The sequence below is a fragment of the Silurus aristotelis genome (genome assembly GCF_946808225.1).
Source record: "Silurus aristotelis genome assembly, chromosome: 2".
NCBI classification, from domain to species: domain Eukaryota; kingdom Metazoa; phylum Chordata; class Actinopteri; order Siluriformes; family Siluridae; genus Silurus; species Silurus aristotelis.
Genome location: NC_139575.1, coordinates 20000829 through 20017448, shown reverse-complemented (window position 1 = coordinate 20017448; position 16620 = coordinate 20000829). Strand labels below are relative to the sequence as shown.

At 37.4% G+C, this 16620-nt stretch overlaps 1 protein-coding gene across 1 annotated transcript; it reads right to left on the bottom strand.

Moving 5' to 3' along the window:
* Nucleotides 1-1534: 1534 nt before the first annotated feature.
* Nucleotides 1535-16129, bottom strand: txnrd3 (thioredoxin reductase 3). Its single transcript, XM_083528127.1, has 16 exons — nt 15708-16129; nt 14079-14139; nt 10116-10225; nt 8622-8729; nt 8417-8489; nt 8215-8334; nt 7562-7704; nt 7251-7366; nt 5937-6162; nt 5636-5728; nt 5479-5555; nt 4047-4203; nt 3615-3722; nt 3428-3523; nt 3073-3207; nt 1535-2985 (listed from the first exon to the last, which is right to left on the bottom strand). Exons 1-16 carry the CDS (start codon nt 15810-15812, stop codon nt 2923-2925), a joined length of 1791 nt encoding a protein of 596 aa, XP_083384253.1. The 5' UTR covers nt 15813-16129; the 3' UTR covers nt 1535-2922.
* Between the last annotated feature and the right edge of the window lie 491 nt (nt 16130-16620).

Here is a 16620-nt window from a genome sequence, read left to right as displayed (position 1 = left end):
AAAATAGAACACACTGAAAAAACATGCATATCTTCCACTAACTGTCCATGCAACATTATTATATTATTTCTTCAAAAGACCTTGTGATATAATACATCACAACTTTAGTAGCTCCACGGTCAACTTTTTACTTGATAGATATTAAATTTACCATTTTATAAAACACCCACTTTCAAAAAATGGCAGGAATAAAACAGGGCAGTAATGCATCCTGGCAAAGTCAAGGTTCCTCCATATTTCCTGTCCATGTGGGAATATTTAATGACCACACAGATGAAAAAAAACAACAACACAAACACCAACAAAAGCTTCACACCAGTCAACCCACGTCTGATCTTCAAGCCTGTAAGTATCACCACAATTAACCCATTGAATAAGAGTAGATTAAAAGGAGGCAGTATATTATTAGACTGCCTGGTCTTCTCTGATGTTTATCAATGAACACAAAAGCTACTTCACAGGGACAGGTGTGGGCTGCTTTGTTACTGTCCTGTGTTTTGGATCTGTTAGTATAATTGGAGGAATACTGATATTCATTCATGGTCACAAAAGCCTGGATTTATGGCCAATATGGTTCTGTTAAAAAATGTAATAAAAATCTTCTTGGGTCAGGAGTATTCAAATCAAATGTATGAAGTTAGAGGTATGTAGAATTCCTTGTTTTACAAATATGCAGGTAAAAAACCCAGCTTGATTAAATTGTAAATTATTAGTTCAAGGCAATAAATAAGACATGGTATGTAATAAGAAGTGATATGATTTTCTTTTTTGGTCACACGAAGATGTCACTATACTAAATTGTCCAATCGAAAAATTAACAAAAGCTGAAATGGGTTATTCAAAATAAATAAAATCCCCATATTCATATAAATTGCTGCAGTAATTTCTCATGCACTCATTGTAACCCACTGAAATACAGTTCTGGGCAAACATCTAAACCATTGTCTATTAGTTGATTCCCGCTCTGTTATGCTATTTAACCAATTATGCTATTTAACTGAGAGGATAGTGGAACTTTTGCCTAGTTATTCTAATTAACATAAATTATGACTGTCTGAAGAACACAATCATATTTCTCCACTTATGTTTTGGAGTTCCATGTAAAGTAAAAAAACCAGGGGAGAAATTGTGGATACTGGGTAATAAATACATCTGGTCACAAAATGGCATGACTCGATCTGAAAAGTTATGGTGGAAATAAAAAAAAAACAACAACAAAAAAACACTACTGGAGAGAACTGTGATCAGCTTAAGGGGGGAATAATTCAAACAAACATAAAAAAAAAATCTAAAGGAATAACAGAATTCCAATCAACTTGATTTCCAAAAATGTAGGAATTCAACTCTTATGAGGAACTTGAAACCATCAGGAGCAGGAACATTTCATAATTCTATCAATTCACCAGCTTCCTCATTGTGTTGAAACCTAAATTTCTTAAGCCCATTTGCCTTCTGTTTTTGAGTTCTCAACTTTGTTACTGTACCTTATAAACAGTCAAAGCAATCAAAAAAATAAAGGTTCAGTGTACATAGCTTTATTAAAGATCTTTTAATTACTTTGAAAACAATGATACTATGGAAACACGAGTTTGTACATTTATCAGGCATTGTTGCTAAGTAACAACACATCAGCAGGATTTTACATGTAATAAAGTCCACAGCAACCAGCATGTCTATATATTCAGAAACAGTGAGAAACTAAAAGACAAAAAGGTATGATGTTAACTATTAAATAGTAAGATGTATAAGTGCTTCCAAGTCAAAACAAGGGATGAGAATTACATCTATACAAGTATTTCCATTTAATTATATTTAATGAAAACCAGATAATTTACCAAACTATTTGCCAGTTCACTTTTGAGCTGTATCAAGACCATAACTTTGACTGAAATAAAAATAAAAAGAACAAATCAACTTATTAAATAATACATTAGAGGGAATGTTGGTTAAAAACAAAAGAATGGAAAAATAGAAGACAAACAATGTAGCCCACAAACCACTACCTTGAAAAGAATCTGGCCTGTGTTCCCAAAATGCTTTAATGTTTAACAATAATGGATGTAATTGTCTTAGGCCATGATAGATTAAAATCATTATAATTATTCTATCTGGCTTTTACATTTATTCATCACATGTACCGAGACCCAGTTCTAACAGTCATGATTGTGCAGCACTGCAATATTTTTGGGAAATCAATAACCCCAAGCTTAACTTGTGAGCCTGGAGCTGAGGTTGCTGGACTAGAGTGTATGCGTTTGTACAAGAAAGTGTATTTACCTCTTAAGTCTAGGCACAGAACATTATCAGTCTTAGCCCACCTCAGAATTTAGGTTAAGGGCTAAAACATCACAAAGCACTTTGAAGTGTGAGCGCAAAACAGCATGCGTTCCTTTCCCAGCGCAATTCTGACTTCGGCTTGGAGGATTTAAAGCAGCAGAGTAACCCCGCTGTTTAACAGGCTGTCCTACAAAATGAGCTTCTCCAGCTTCTCTCTTCTGCAGCAGGTTCAGCTCAGTCCTGAGGGACCACAGTCTGAGAACTTTTTAAAATGCAACCACTGAAAACCACTCACTCCTACTGAGAAACCATAGGAGCTCCAAGTTGTATCTAGTGGTTACATTTAAAGAACATTTACAAACCTAGATCCCCAAGACCATAGCTAACCCAAGTTTGTTTTTTTATAAAATTTAAACTCTACAAATCATTTTAGACTAACTTGAGCATTTATCCAATTCCATCTTTTATTGCTTTGTGGTTGATCACCTCTTTGGACACTTGGTTTAGGCAGGAGTGGAGCTCAAAAGCTAAAAATCTAGTGGAAAAGCTTATTTGAATGCAAAGTTGAAAATCGGAGAAACTGCTTAAAGGATGGACCAGTTCATATGGTTTTAGGACAGCCTATTAAACAAGCAGGGTTTAACCTCAGCAACCTGCTTGTTTGATGTCACCCCCTGACCTCTTGGTTACTGCCATGGTGGTGAAAATCTGGGAAAAAAAGACGGTCATTAAAACAATTTGATCTTAAAGGCCATATCACTAGGAGACAAAAAAAAGTCAGACACAGGCCCATACCTCAGCACAGGTAGGGTGTATCCCAATGGTGCTGTCTAGCTGCTCCTTAGTGACCCCACATTTCATGGCTACACCAAAGCCCTGCGTCACCTCTCCAGCGTTAGGGCCCAAGTAGTGAAAACCAATGACGCGGTTCTAGAAACATGCACACGTACAAAACACAAAATCAGCACATTAGCAACTGCTCGATCTCAAATCGATAAACCGCAGAGATGGTGAGAAAAGATAGTCAACATGACTCTTTTTGAACTTCTGCATCTTACTTTAGGGCAAATGAAAATGGCCTGCTTGCTTCCTAGTGAAAATGACTCCACTAAAGAAAAATGTCTAGGTTAAAAAGAAAAGCCTTACTCACATCATCCAACTTGTTGCAGATGATCTTGGCATAGCACCTGTTGTTGTCCCTGTTAGGTATGGTGTACTCCAAGGGCCAAAACAGACTGTGAAAAATCTACCCAGCACAAAACATACTTTTAACATTTTATTTACAATACATAATGAACAGATTCCTTAAAACCTCAAGAGGAAAAACACACACAGACCTCTAGGTTTTCCTCTCCATAACACTCTATAGCCTTTTCCTCAGATAGGCCACAACTGCCATACTCCAGAGGTGTGAACACAGTGGTAGGAACATTCACATAGTCACACTGCAAATAAATACACACATTAGCAATAGTTTAACAGTCGTCCTGAGAGATCATTTGATATTTACAAAGTTTCATAAATAATCATAATGTAAACAATTTTACAATGTGCTGAATGTCTATTTAAATGAGTATAATCATGATGGATAACCTTAACTAAAATAAATTATAGAACTATTTAGCATCTGTATATGCTTATTACATCAAATAAAAAAAATTCAAAAACTGAATATATACACACTATCATTTTAAATAAATTTGCAATAAGGCATGCACAACATTAAATACAAGAGTCAATGGAAATAAGAGCCAATTGTATGTTAATACCTTGGCAGTGGAACCTCCAAACAGCCTACGAGCCAACAGTTTTCCAGCCTGAATAGCCACAGGAGTCAGCTCCCACTTGCCCTCCAGAATGTCCCCGATAGCATAAATGTGTGGAATATTGGTCTGCTCTTCGTCATTTACTGGGATCTTCCCAGTACTGAAAACAACACAATCCATCCATTAGTTCCAAACGTAAAAAACAGCATAAAACAGTGACTAAGCTGTAATTACTGAGTTACCACAAGGACATTTGTACAATGCAAATAGAATAGAATAGCCTTTATTTGTCACATATACATTACAGCAAAGTGAAATTTGTTCTTCACATATCCCAGCTTGTTTAGAAGCTGTGGTCAAAGCGCAGGGTCTTCCATGATACAGCGCCCCTGGAGCACAGTGTGTTAAGAGCCATGCTCAAAGGCCTAAGAGTGGCAGCTTGGCGATACATGGGGCTTAAACCCCGACCATCTGATAAAGTAACCCAGCACTTTAACCACTGAGCTACCACTCCCCCATTTTATACAAATATATATATCACACACACACACACACACACACACACACACACACACACACACACACACACACACACACACACACACACACACACACACACACACACACACACACACACACACACTCTAGACAATAGTCTGCCACTGTATTTTTCCCGTATTACTGCGTGTGTGCAAGACCCAGGATTATGTGTTTATTATTTTCTGATGCTGATTTCTAAATTTCTTTTACTAACCCATAACGCTGTTGCCAAGAAAATAAATAAATAATAAATAAATAAGCCGCTTCGTTGTTCAAGCCGCGGGGTTCAAAACGTGGGAAAAAAGTAGCGGCTTATGCCTACACATACACACACAAGATTAGATATAGAATAGAACACCAAAATTGTAATTGCTAGAGGAACAGGTGTGGGATTATGACTCCCTCATGCACATGCGTGTGCTTAAAATCATGTCAGTCATATGGCCTCATGTGCTACTCGGATCTGAATGCTACGGAACCAGTGGATTCCTTGTTGACAAAGGTTCTATATGTGTATGAGTCAAACATCCCCTCCTTTTAAATTGAATCCCATAACTTGTGCAACAATGTGTGTGGATGAGTAATGCGTCAGGAAAGGCATTTCCTGTTTTACCATGCCCAGTTTAAACAACCCTATTAAGTGAGAAGTTCAGTTAAGATGTTTGAAAGGCTTTATTCGCTCGTGTACACACACACACACCTCCCACCCCTGTAATATTGCTGAATCACACTGACTGTGCTGCCACAGTCAAGTGCCCCACTTTCTATATCTTCACTCAACCAACAAAAGACAAAAAAGGTCCTTGAATGAAAGACGAGACTGCAAGTCAGAGTATTTAAAAAAAAAAAAAAAAAAAAAAAAAAAAAAAATCAGATAACAGAGGGAGGGACATACTTTGGATTGACCATCACCCCAACTTTGTCTAGCCCTATATTTCCTGTACAAGCATCACGACCCACAGCTATCAGTACCTAAAACAGAAAAAAATAAATAATTACACGTTTTCATAAACTGCAAAAATAAATAAATAAACAGCAGGATTTAAACTTACAGTGTTGTACTCTCCTTCAATGATCTCATCAGTCTCTGTAGACTTGGCAGTCACTTTCAATCTGCCTGGAGTACCAGCCTCAAGCTGCTCTACCTAACACACACACACACACACACACACACACACACACACACACGCACAATTTATTTAAAAGAGAAAGCGTGCATAAATCTGTACTCTCATTCATAATCAGCTGATAATGAGTATGACAAAATATTTGCATTGGCTCATTACATAACCATGACCTTTACAATGAAATTTTTGCACCCCCCTCATTTTTTCCCTTCACACACAAACATACCTTAACAGGAACAAACTGCCTGAGGAATTTGACCCCGTGTGTCTCCATATGGTCCCCTGCACGACTGGCCATGTCCTGGTCAAAGCCTCTTAGCAGAATGGAGCGCACCATTATCGTGACATCAAGCCCCAGACCTGCCAGAAATCCTCCACATTCCAGTGCCACGTATGATGCTCCAATCACTAGTGTCTTACCAGGACAGTAGGACAAATAGAACAGATCATCACTGCAAGAGAGGATAGGGCACAAGCATGCAAGTGAGTGAGCAAACAGGTGCCTTCAGAATGTACACTACATATAAACCTGCAGGACTATTATTCATTAATTATAAATCATTAAATAATTAATGATTCTCAGCAAGCGTCCTGTTTCAAATAATGAGATCAGCTGAACTGAAGCTTATCCAATATTAGAGTTTATAAATTGACCAGCATGTCATGAAGATTTCGATGCAATCTTAATACAGACACAGTATAGAGCTCCGACCTCCACGCCACTGAACAGTGCACCCAAGAATACTAGATACTCATTACTGTCCAACTTTTAAATCTTTTGTGCCTGAAGGGAGATAAATCCCCACAAATTTACAAAAACTCCTGGACATAATAAGAATTGGGGATAAAAATAAGAAAAAAATAAATTTAAATAAAATAAATGAAAGCTCAAGACCCAGTATTGCCATGCTGCCACTCTTGGGCCCTTCATCAAGGCCCTTAACCCTCTGTGCTCCAAGGGGAACTATATTATGGCTGACCCTGAACTCTGACCCCCGCTCCTGAACAAGCTGGGATATGAAAAGAAAAAAAAAAAAGAAAAATCTACTGTGCTGTAATGTATATAATGTGTGACAAAAAGGTTATTTATCTATTTTATTCAATTACTAAAAATCAATCAGGAAATTACTGTGCAAAATTTTATGGCGGAGATTTGTCTAATGCCTACCACATAGGTTTCAGTCCTGGTTTGTACTAAATAGCCTGCCTAGCTTGCTTTCTAGCCTTCTATTCTATATATATACTTAACAGCTGTAGGGAGTGGCAGTGGTTAGTAAACTACTGATTCATTACTAATGTGAATGCAGAGTGAAGATTATATACTATATGAGCATAAATAAATTTTATGTGTATAAGCTAAACTCTTTCTCTGCCCACCTGCAGGGACTAAAGCTCCCATATCCATTCCCCCAAGGCAGTACAGTTTAACTAAGCGCTATGTTGAGATGTTTTGTGTTTAGCTAGACTCTCATGAGACAACAGCTTATCGCTACGTGCGAGATTCATCTTGTGTATTTCTGCTCTTTAATAACACACTCACCTGGTGATGCAGTATTCTTTGTCTCCAGGGATGCCAAGGTAGCGTGGACGCTCTCCTGTTGCCAGAATAAACTTTGCTGCAGTGTAGAACATTTCTTTGCCTCGCTTGTTTGTGGCCTAGAGGGAAAGAGCAGAACAAGATAAATCTTTCTAGTAAGTGAAATCTGAACAAATACATTATCAATGCATCAATACCTCAGCAAAATCTACAATATAAGCCTACTGGCCAGTTTAATAAGTGAAGAAGCAGGACAGACTTTTTTTTATAAAATTTTACGCACATTCACTGAATTTAACCAACTAGCAACACACCTTTATTTTGTGTGGTTCCACAAACTCTCCATAAGCATTCACATAGTTGACATTCTTATCACGTAAAGACACTCTGTAGCCCCAGTTCAAAGAGCCGATGTAGTTGTTCACGGCACTCTTCATCGTTTCCCAGTTATGACTTACTGTGTAAAACAGAGCCAGATTGATTATGTGCTAAATAAATTCATAAAACGTAGTTTTATTGTGCTTGAGACAAACTGTATGCTTATGTATGAGGCCAAAGAATACAAACCCAATTACGTCATAAACCACATATCACATTACATTTCCTATTACAGAGAACATTTCATCATAACTGAAATCTGGAAACTACAGTTCAACATTTGGATTGCAAACAGCACAACAGTACTTTAGTATTCTGTTAAAACTGGTAAAGATATAGTAAGATAATGAATAAATGACTATAAACAGTTTTATGAGTTTAATAAATTCGATTTATGTTTTTATACCATGGTCCGAGCTTTTCGTTCATAAGCCTCCCCTTCCCACATTTTTTCTGTACATAATTCTAATTCAGTGACCAGTTCTGAACTAGAAAAAAAAAAAATAATCTATACATACTTGCTCACCCTCTGGAAAAAGAAATACCTAAGCCATACACACAGGACAATAGTACTGACTGCGGCACTCACCTGCTTCACTAAACTCCCAGCCAAATTTGCGAGCATCCTCCAGAGAACTTCGCAATAGGGCAGTCTGATGCATCAGCTTCTTAGGAATACAGCCCACGTTTACACACGTGCCACCAAGACCTAGACACGTTTGTGGGCACCGTTATGCTTAGGTACTAAACTATGTTCAGCATTTTGTCTATCAACATCCAACAGTACTTACCCCAAGATGTGCCCAAAGGTGTAGGGACAACATAATCTAGAACCATTGCCTTCTTCCCCAAGGCAGCTGCTTCCTATAGAACATGAGAGGTAGATAATACATGCTATTAAGGCAAAAATAAAAAAATGTGGACTTTAATATAAAATTTAATATTAGAGTATATTAGTAGGGTATATGTGTAACACAATGCAGAGTAAGCAGTCACCTTTGAGCAGGCCAGACCTCCAGATCCACCTCCTATCACAATAAGGTCATAGTCGTATGTTGTGCTCTCCACTCCCAGCAGCTGATGTAGGAGGCCATCTTTATATGCCTGTTACCATGATACCGTGAAATAATTATCATAGGAACAAAAAACAGTGATAAGAGGTAATCATAATAAGGGTACTCATGCATCATTCATTTCAATTACAAAAGGTCTTTTGTTCCCCATTACTTTAAAGCATCGTTTTGAAAGGGCACATATCTGCACTGCTGGCTGATTAAGCTGTTGGCCCTAAAACCAAGATAAAAGCAACGGAGGGAATGCCTTTAAAAAAAAAAAAAAAAAAAAAGGTATTTTCTTTTTAGATTTGCAGATATTAACATGCCGGATGCACGATATAATTGGTTGCTACTGTCTACTGCTTGTCCAAGTCCAACTAAATGTACTGAGGCTATTCGACAATCTAATTATTATTTTTTTTTATCTGGAGTCCTTTGAAAACTCGGTTACTCAACCTACAACCTAGATTTTGAGAATAAAAAAAGGGTTGTTACCGAACTCGCTTTTCAGAGACAAACACAGGAGCACAACTTAATTAATTGATGCACATTTACAATTTATGAGCAAGAAAGTTTGGCTTTCTGCTGGGAAGAAGTCAATTATTTATTTTGCAAGTCGTGTGGAACTGACACTACTTTTGAAGCTTTCCAAAGAGGCTGATCATTAGATCAGCTTTCCCTGCATCATCTAACTATGGTGTCTTCAATTGGCAAAAAGCATTCTGTATGTGGACCCAGCAAAGCATTTCAGCAGATTAAACCTTATGGAGGAAAATTATGGAGCAGGATCAAATAATGGATGAAAATATTTTCACAGCTCAGGGCCTCCTATTTTTGATTTAATACAAATTTAAATTTTTCCCAAAAGATATTTTAAAACAATGAATGTTCCTTCTCTGGTTTAATAAGTAAAGCATTGATATAGGTTGGTAATGTTAACAACAAAATCATTCCATGGTACTAGTAATAATTTTAAAAAGTGCCAATAAGAAGCACCACTGTAGACTTGCTGCAGGTATGTATATAATTATAGCATGATTTAATCACTATTTGCTCATTTAAAACTATTGTCATCATTCTGTCATGTTAGTTGCTTTTCTGGACCTCTGCAAGCAAAAACTATAACCAAAACACTAAACAGTACACCACCAGTATAACCAAACACTAAACAACAATTCTGGGTGCAAATGAAATTAAATTGTAATCCATATATATATATATATATATATATATATATATATATATATATATATATATATATATATATATATATATATATATATATATATGAATATATATATATGAATATATATATATATATATATTAAACAGAAAATGTAGATTTTTTTCTCTTGTGCAGTACATCGTATAGAACCTGCAAAAACAACAACCACACCAGCACTCCAGGATAAGTGGTGATATATGAGGTGTTTACCTGCATGGTCTTATCGCAGCCTCCTATGTGTGTCTTGTTGACAAAAACATTGGGGACAGTTTTCTGTCCAGTCATCTCAATCAGCACATCCTGGTAGTTAGAACCATTTTCTGAAAAACATGCCAGACATGCAGTGTGATACAGCCGCTCGTGTTTCATTTGGAACACTTCTCTTAAAGCATGCCAACTCTAGTGTTCCAGTGGCCTCCTGTTCCATTGTCCCTCGTTTGTTTGATGTATCTGACCATGAGTGGTTTTATTTGCAAAATAGAGGAAGAATTAGGTGGAAAAATAAGCAGATGCAAGAAGAATTAGAACATATAAACAGACACCGAGTCATAAGGGTGGAAGGTGTAATAAATGATTAGGGAGTTTAAAGGCTCAAGGAGAAACAGGAACAGATAAGAAGCACTACCAGGCAGAGCAGTGGGGAATGACTCAGCAAGTTTTGCAAGTTGCCTGTAGTATCTGTGCTCAGCTCTGACACTCTACTATATACGGTTAATCATTGCAACACTGACACTGGAAATAAAGATCCTTCCAGTTTTCAAAAACTGTTTTGAAGTTAAGTGATATTGAGCACCAATTAAACTAAACATTTTGAATATCTGCATTTCATATTTTTCACACTTCCAACGAAACTTAAATGTGGGCATGTGCTGTTTCATAAGAAAAAAAAAAACATTCCTGTGTTGCAGGGTGAGGGTTTCCAAAGAACATAACAACAAAAAAGCTGCCAACCTGCTCTCAAGGCAACAGCAGAGGGGGGGGGGGGGGGGGGGGGGAGAACCAAAATATTCAAGAAATCAATTAGAAAAAGCAGCCAAACAAACTTGACACAATAATTACAGCCATTACCAAAATTGAAGGAAAGTGCAGCCTAAATCACATTAAACCAAAGCTAAACAATGTTAGAGTAAACAGCACCAGCCCATTTCCTGTGATGGCTTCATACACTGAAATAAGACCACAATATTTAGCAATCTTATTTATTGCACAGCAGGGCCTAGAGAAGGTCATACATCAAAAAGCTAAGCGAATAAGAAAAACGACCAGGAAACTAAGAGGCCAAAGGTAAATCTGAAGGTGGTGAAGATATCCACATATCATATGGAAAACTGTTCAGAAGACAACTAGACCCCAGAGAATGTACTAAGCTGGGCTTTGTGGAAGACTGAAGCAAAGAAAGCCTTTATTGAAACCCACACAAATCACATGGCTAATACTCTCTGGTTGAGAGCAAGTTGTATGGAGCCAAATGCAATACAATCCTATAACTACCCCTCTCCCAAATAAATGCTTCTAAAGACCTAAATCTGGCTAAGGACCTTTAGCAAATCTTTAACACTGATGTTCTTCCATGTCAGCCAGTCCAACAGAGATTGCAAAATTGTAAGAAAAAAACAAAAAACAAAATTTATAAAGAGAAATTCATGATCATATTTGTCCTCTACAATTATTTGACAAAAAAAAAAAAAAAAGAATAATCCATCTCCTACATTATGCTCTGTATGCTGTTACAACAAATGCAGTATTCCCAATAACTAGATGCTGAACACTAAAATACATGCTTTTCAACAGTATTACACATTCATGACAACAATACAAAACCAGTTTCTCCTACTTAAATGCTGAGGCTGAGAGAACATGCTGCTGCAGAATACTACATATAAGACGATGAGATTTTGGCAGATAAACTCGTAATATTAGGCAATAAGTGTACACGAAAGGTGTTGTCAAATAATATGTAATACCGTCTAGACGTGATTCCTTCTAGACATTTCACAGACGCAGTAGGGTAAATATTCACGAGTATTAGGACAAAACCACAACTTCATGGAAGCAAGATTCAAAATGATCTGTCAGACTATAGAACATTTCAAGGAAGTAAATAAGAAAACACGTTGTGATTCTGTCTGGTCCTAAAGCATTTCCGGTGGCACGGCGTTTTCAAAACAAAAATGACTAATTTAGTTTTAAGTTTAGCTAAAACAGAACAGTTACATTATTTATAAAAGTTAAAAAAAAAAAAGGATTATGTGGAATTAGAAGACCCCTTAAATCAGACATTAAGTCGACAACTTTTCACTCAGAACATTAAACTCTTACGTGAAGTACCGTATGCAGACGTATACTATCTGGTTGAGACCGAGTGCGTCTACATGAGAAAAGCAGTAAGGACTTATTGTAGTCTGGATGCCAACAATTATTTTCTTAGTGGAGAAATTTGGTCATACAATGTTAACGACATTTAGCTTGTGTTCGGTGAAGGTTGGAGCGTAACATGCTGTCAAAAACGTTCTCCGCTTGATTAGTTGCTATTGTAACTGGGGAGTGCACTTGCATGGTCAGGTAAGTGTATGTCTATAATAATAATAATAAAAAAAATCACTGCTAAATGAATTTTATATTAAATTGTAGGGATTAAATGTAACATTATAATTGATGAACTACAACTTGAAATAATATCTGGAGATAACAGTGATTTGGAACACTGTGAAGGAGCTGGCTGAGAGAGAGAGAGAGAGAGAGAGATAGAGAAAGATGCACCCTTTAATCTGCTGTGGCTTATGTACGAGTTTTACCTCCCAAAGTTCAATAAACCATGTGTGATCTCCCAAGCTCCTTGTTAGTGTTCTAACTGCAATGGTGAAAAACCGAACGGCAGAAAGCCAAAAACCCACAAACACGTGCGGGGTAAAAACAGTGAAGCTAGCGTATAAAACCACATGTTACTAAATTAATTGTCGTGTTTCATCAAACCTTATTGCATACTTAACCATTTAATGTGATCCTTGTTGTAGTGGAACAGTGTGTGAGAGACTCACCAAACAACGTGGTCCTAGTTACAAATGTTTTGTATGTTTAATCACAGGAATAAATAAACTGTCACAATACCACTGTGTGTAAACCATCATCCCGCTTATGCTTCAAATGTGCACATTAGACAACCAGACTTGTACAAGAACCAAAGAAATCACTTCCTCAAATGAAAGAATGGCCATTGAAATTGTCTACAGAACCAAATGCAATGTCATATCTGTTAATGATTGATTCATTGAATAAGCTGCACCTCAGCACAACCATAGTCATAAAGTAAGCAAGGAACGTGTATAGTAGGTCGTCTTTGCAATGGACTTTTTAATGATCTAATTTGTAAGCATTTCTACATATCTACACCCATTGAGGAAAGGAAAAAAAAAAATTCACACCCACCAATTAATAAATGAGATCATGCTTTAGCATAGTGTGTGTGTGTGTGTGTGTGTGTGTGTGTGTGTGTGTGTGCTGCAGCAGGTGCCTGGATTCGGACACATATGTTACAGGTACAGCAAGGTGGAGGCATGCTATCAAGTGTGGCAAGTTATTAGTTTTTTGATGTAATTTGGAGCTGTTGAATGTACAGCATCTGAGAATAGTCTTTAAGCCAGGGGTCACCAACCTTTTTGAAACTGAGAGCCACTTTTTGAGTACCAATTAATGTGAAGGGCTACCAGTTTAATATACACAGTTTTCAGTTTGATCTGAAATAACAAATTTGCTCAATTTACCTTTTATTATATGTTATTATTAATAATTAATAATATTCATCTATGTGAAAACACTGATCATGTTAATGATTTCTCATAATAATCATCAACAATGATTCAACAAAGTAGGAAACAGCTATTTTCGGAAAAGGCCCGCGGGCTACTCATGTAGTCCTTGCGGGCTACGTGGTGACCCCTGCTTTAAGCTCTGCCCTGTCCTGCTTAAAACACATGATGTGTGGTTTGTATTAATAAAAGTACTTTGAACGCCTTTTCTCAGCGACAGCGTAATACGTAGGTCGTCCTTTCAACTTGTTTTTATTATCTTGCGTCTGTCACATGCAATTTGTTTGCAAAAGTGTGTGTGTGCTAATAACTATTACAAAATAATTCCATGTGCTATGCAATTCTGAGGAAGTCAAATCACACTTACCAATCAGATCCAGCTCTAGGACTTCACATGTCACATTCAATTCAGCAAAGAGCTCCTTCACCTGAAATAAACCAAAAGGAGACAGTTAACCACCATCAGTCAAAGGTTAAAACAGGTCATCTAAATAGACAAGTGCTAAAGAAGTTGGATTTGCTGTTGTAGCCTATAAGAACTGGATATACCATGATAATGTGGAAGCGTGTAAAAATAAGCAAATAAAAACAAACATGAAATGCAAGGCTTTTTTTCCCCTGACACAAATTTAGAGAGAATAAACAGAAGTCTTTACTTTGCAAAGATATGACAATCTCGAACAATTAAGATTTCTAACATGGCTAGATTCTTTTTTGATAGGCCTTACATCGTGCTTTCAAATCTGTCATCTCACTAGCACATCATTTTTTTCCAAATGAAGCCAAACCAAACATGTTCAGACAGGCAAAAGACAGACAGACACTGGGCTGAATCCTGTCCCTTCCTTGTTTCCGGTCTGCCTGATTCACCCCCCCTCTCTCTGGATAGAGTTCTCTTCGATTCGAGACCACTTGGTGCTGCTGAGGATGTTTCCAAAGGAACAGTCTAAAGGTCCAAAAGGTTACTGTGAACAGTTGATAACTCCACCAATGATCGAACTCTAATGAATGGACATTTAGTGTCACCCAGACGAGGATGAGTTCCCTTTTATATCGTCTGCCACTCAAGATTATTTCTTCATACAATCTCAGATAGTTTCTAGCCATTGTCTCCAGTATCCAGCTAATTAGGGATAGGGAATTGATTTACAAATTAAAATGTATATTCTTAATCTATTTACTTCTGTAAGGCTGCTTTAGGACAATGTCCTAAAGTGCTATACAAATAAAACCGTCACATAAAAACCACAAGCACTCGATCGGATTTTGCATACAGCATTATAGCACCTTTTACTGTATTACAGACAGAATGCCAAACACCACAGCCATGTAGGATTCACTTTAATTCTACACCACCACTTGAAAGGGCGAGACAGGGTTTAGAAGTACAGACAAGTCAGTTAGTGTTGCCTCCAGGTGCAGCCCAGGACTGAACTTCATATTCACATAACTTACATTAAACTCTTGTTTAATATAGGGCCTACTGAGAAAATTTATTTCAGGGAGAGAGGGTCGTGTCTGTCTGTCTGTCTGCCCGACATACGTCTGCCCGTATGTATACATACATACATACATACATACTCTATTGTACATATAGACACACACATTTAATCTGCATGCACCATGCTACTATATGTACTTCTGGAATATTCTCATCTGTATGAACTGTGCAATGACAAAGTTTTATCTTTCTATCAATACTTCACAGAGCTCCTACATTCTCCTAAGCAACTAAACTATTCTTAGCACTTTACTAAATAATTAATGTATTAAGAACACGCATGACACGAGTAAGTCCGCTGTCCTGTTACCTGGTTAGTCAACTAACACGTCTTGTAGGTGAACTTAACTTTAAGTCTCCCTCTGTACACACCGCTTCCTCGGACTTATACGGCGCCATTTCTTGCAAGCTAATAATAGACAGTTAGCCTGGCCAAGCTAGCGGCAGGAGCGCTGATCAGGACCAGGATCAGACACCGAGCTAACGTGCACTTACCTTTTTACAGTAGGGACAGTAGCTTTTGCTGAAAATAACAACGCCTTTGGTGTCGATGAGCTCCTTTATCCGAGCTTTAATCTGACCCTGCTGTACCGGCGGCATGTTCAGACCGGGACAAAGCAGTGCGCGTACTGCGGATTGAGACTAACTGGGACGGAGGCTAGCGAAGTTCTTGCCGAACTCTTCCGACTTCTACTGCGTCCTGACGCTGTGCTGGAACAGGTTCAAATCAACAGAAGACAACTAAGGGGAAAATCGGACCGGACCAGGGGATCTCAAGCATAACTCTTCACCAGTCATCTCTCTCTGGCCGGACTCGCCCTACGCTCGCCGGTATTTATATGAAGCCTGACGAACGCGCGAGCCCTGCCAAAACTTCACTGCCGAATCAAGCGCGGGAGATGACGTCACCATGACTCTGCCTGATCGTATTTGCAACCGTCCATGACTCGCTCAATTTCTTAACATATATAAGAAAATCATGTCTCGAATTTCATACAGAAGTTTTTTTATTTAGATTATTGAAAAGAAGCCAAATTATATTAAATGTAAATAAAAGTAGATTTGTTTTTTTTTTCCTTAAAAAAAAAGGCCCAACAGGCAATACCTGAAGACAACTAAATATTTTTGTGGCGCAACGCCCCCTCCTTGTGGTAGAAAATGGTTTCGCAAAAGTGGCAATGAGAGAGCTTTATATATATATATATATATATATATATATATATATATATATATATATATATATATATATATATATATATATATATATATATATATATATATATATATATATATCCGCACAGAGACCTTTTTTGGAAACATAAAGTTTACTGTGAAAGTAAATCACAGCAGGAAAATACTTTAAATGTATCTATCTACCTATCACACTTTGTTATTTATTTGTTTGTTT

Bases quoted from the DNA above. Each gene is read 5' to 3' on its own strand.
- txnrd3 (XM_083528127.1), bottom strand. From the start codon at position 15,812: ATGCCGCCGGTACAGCAGGGTCAGATTAAAGCTCGGATAAAGGAGCTC. The intron at 8,730-10,115 runs GTAAACACCTCA...TCATGGTAACAG, and splicing joins GCTGCGATAAGACCATGCAG to GCATATAAAGATGGCCTCCT. The intron at 5,556-5,635 runs GTAAGTTTAAAT...TTTCTGTTTTAG, and splicing joins TTGAAGGAGAGTACAACACT to GTACTGATAGCTGTGGGTCG.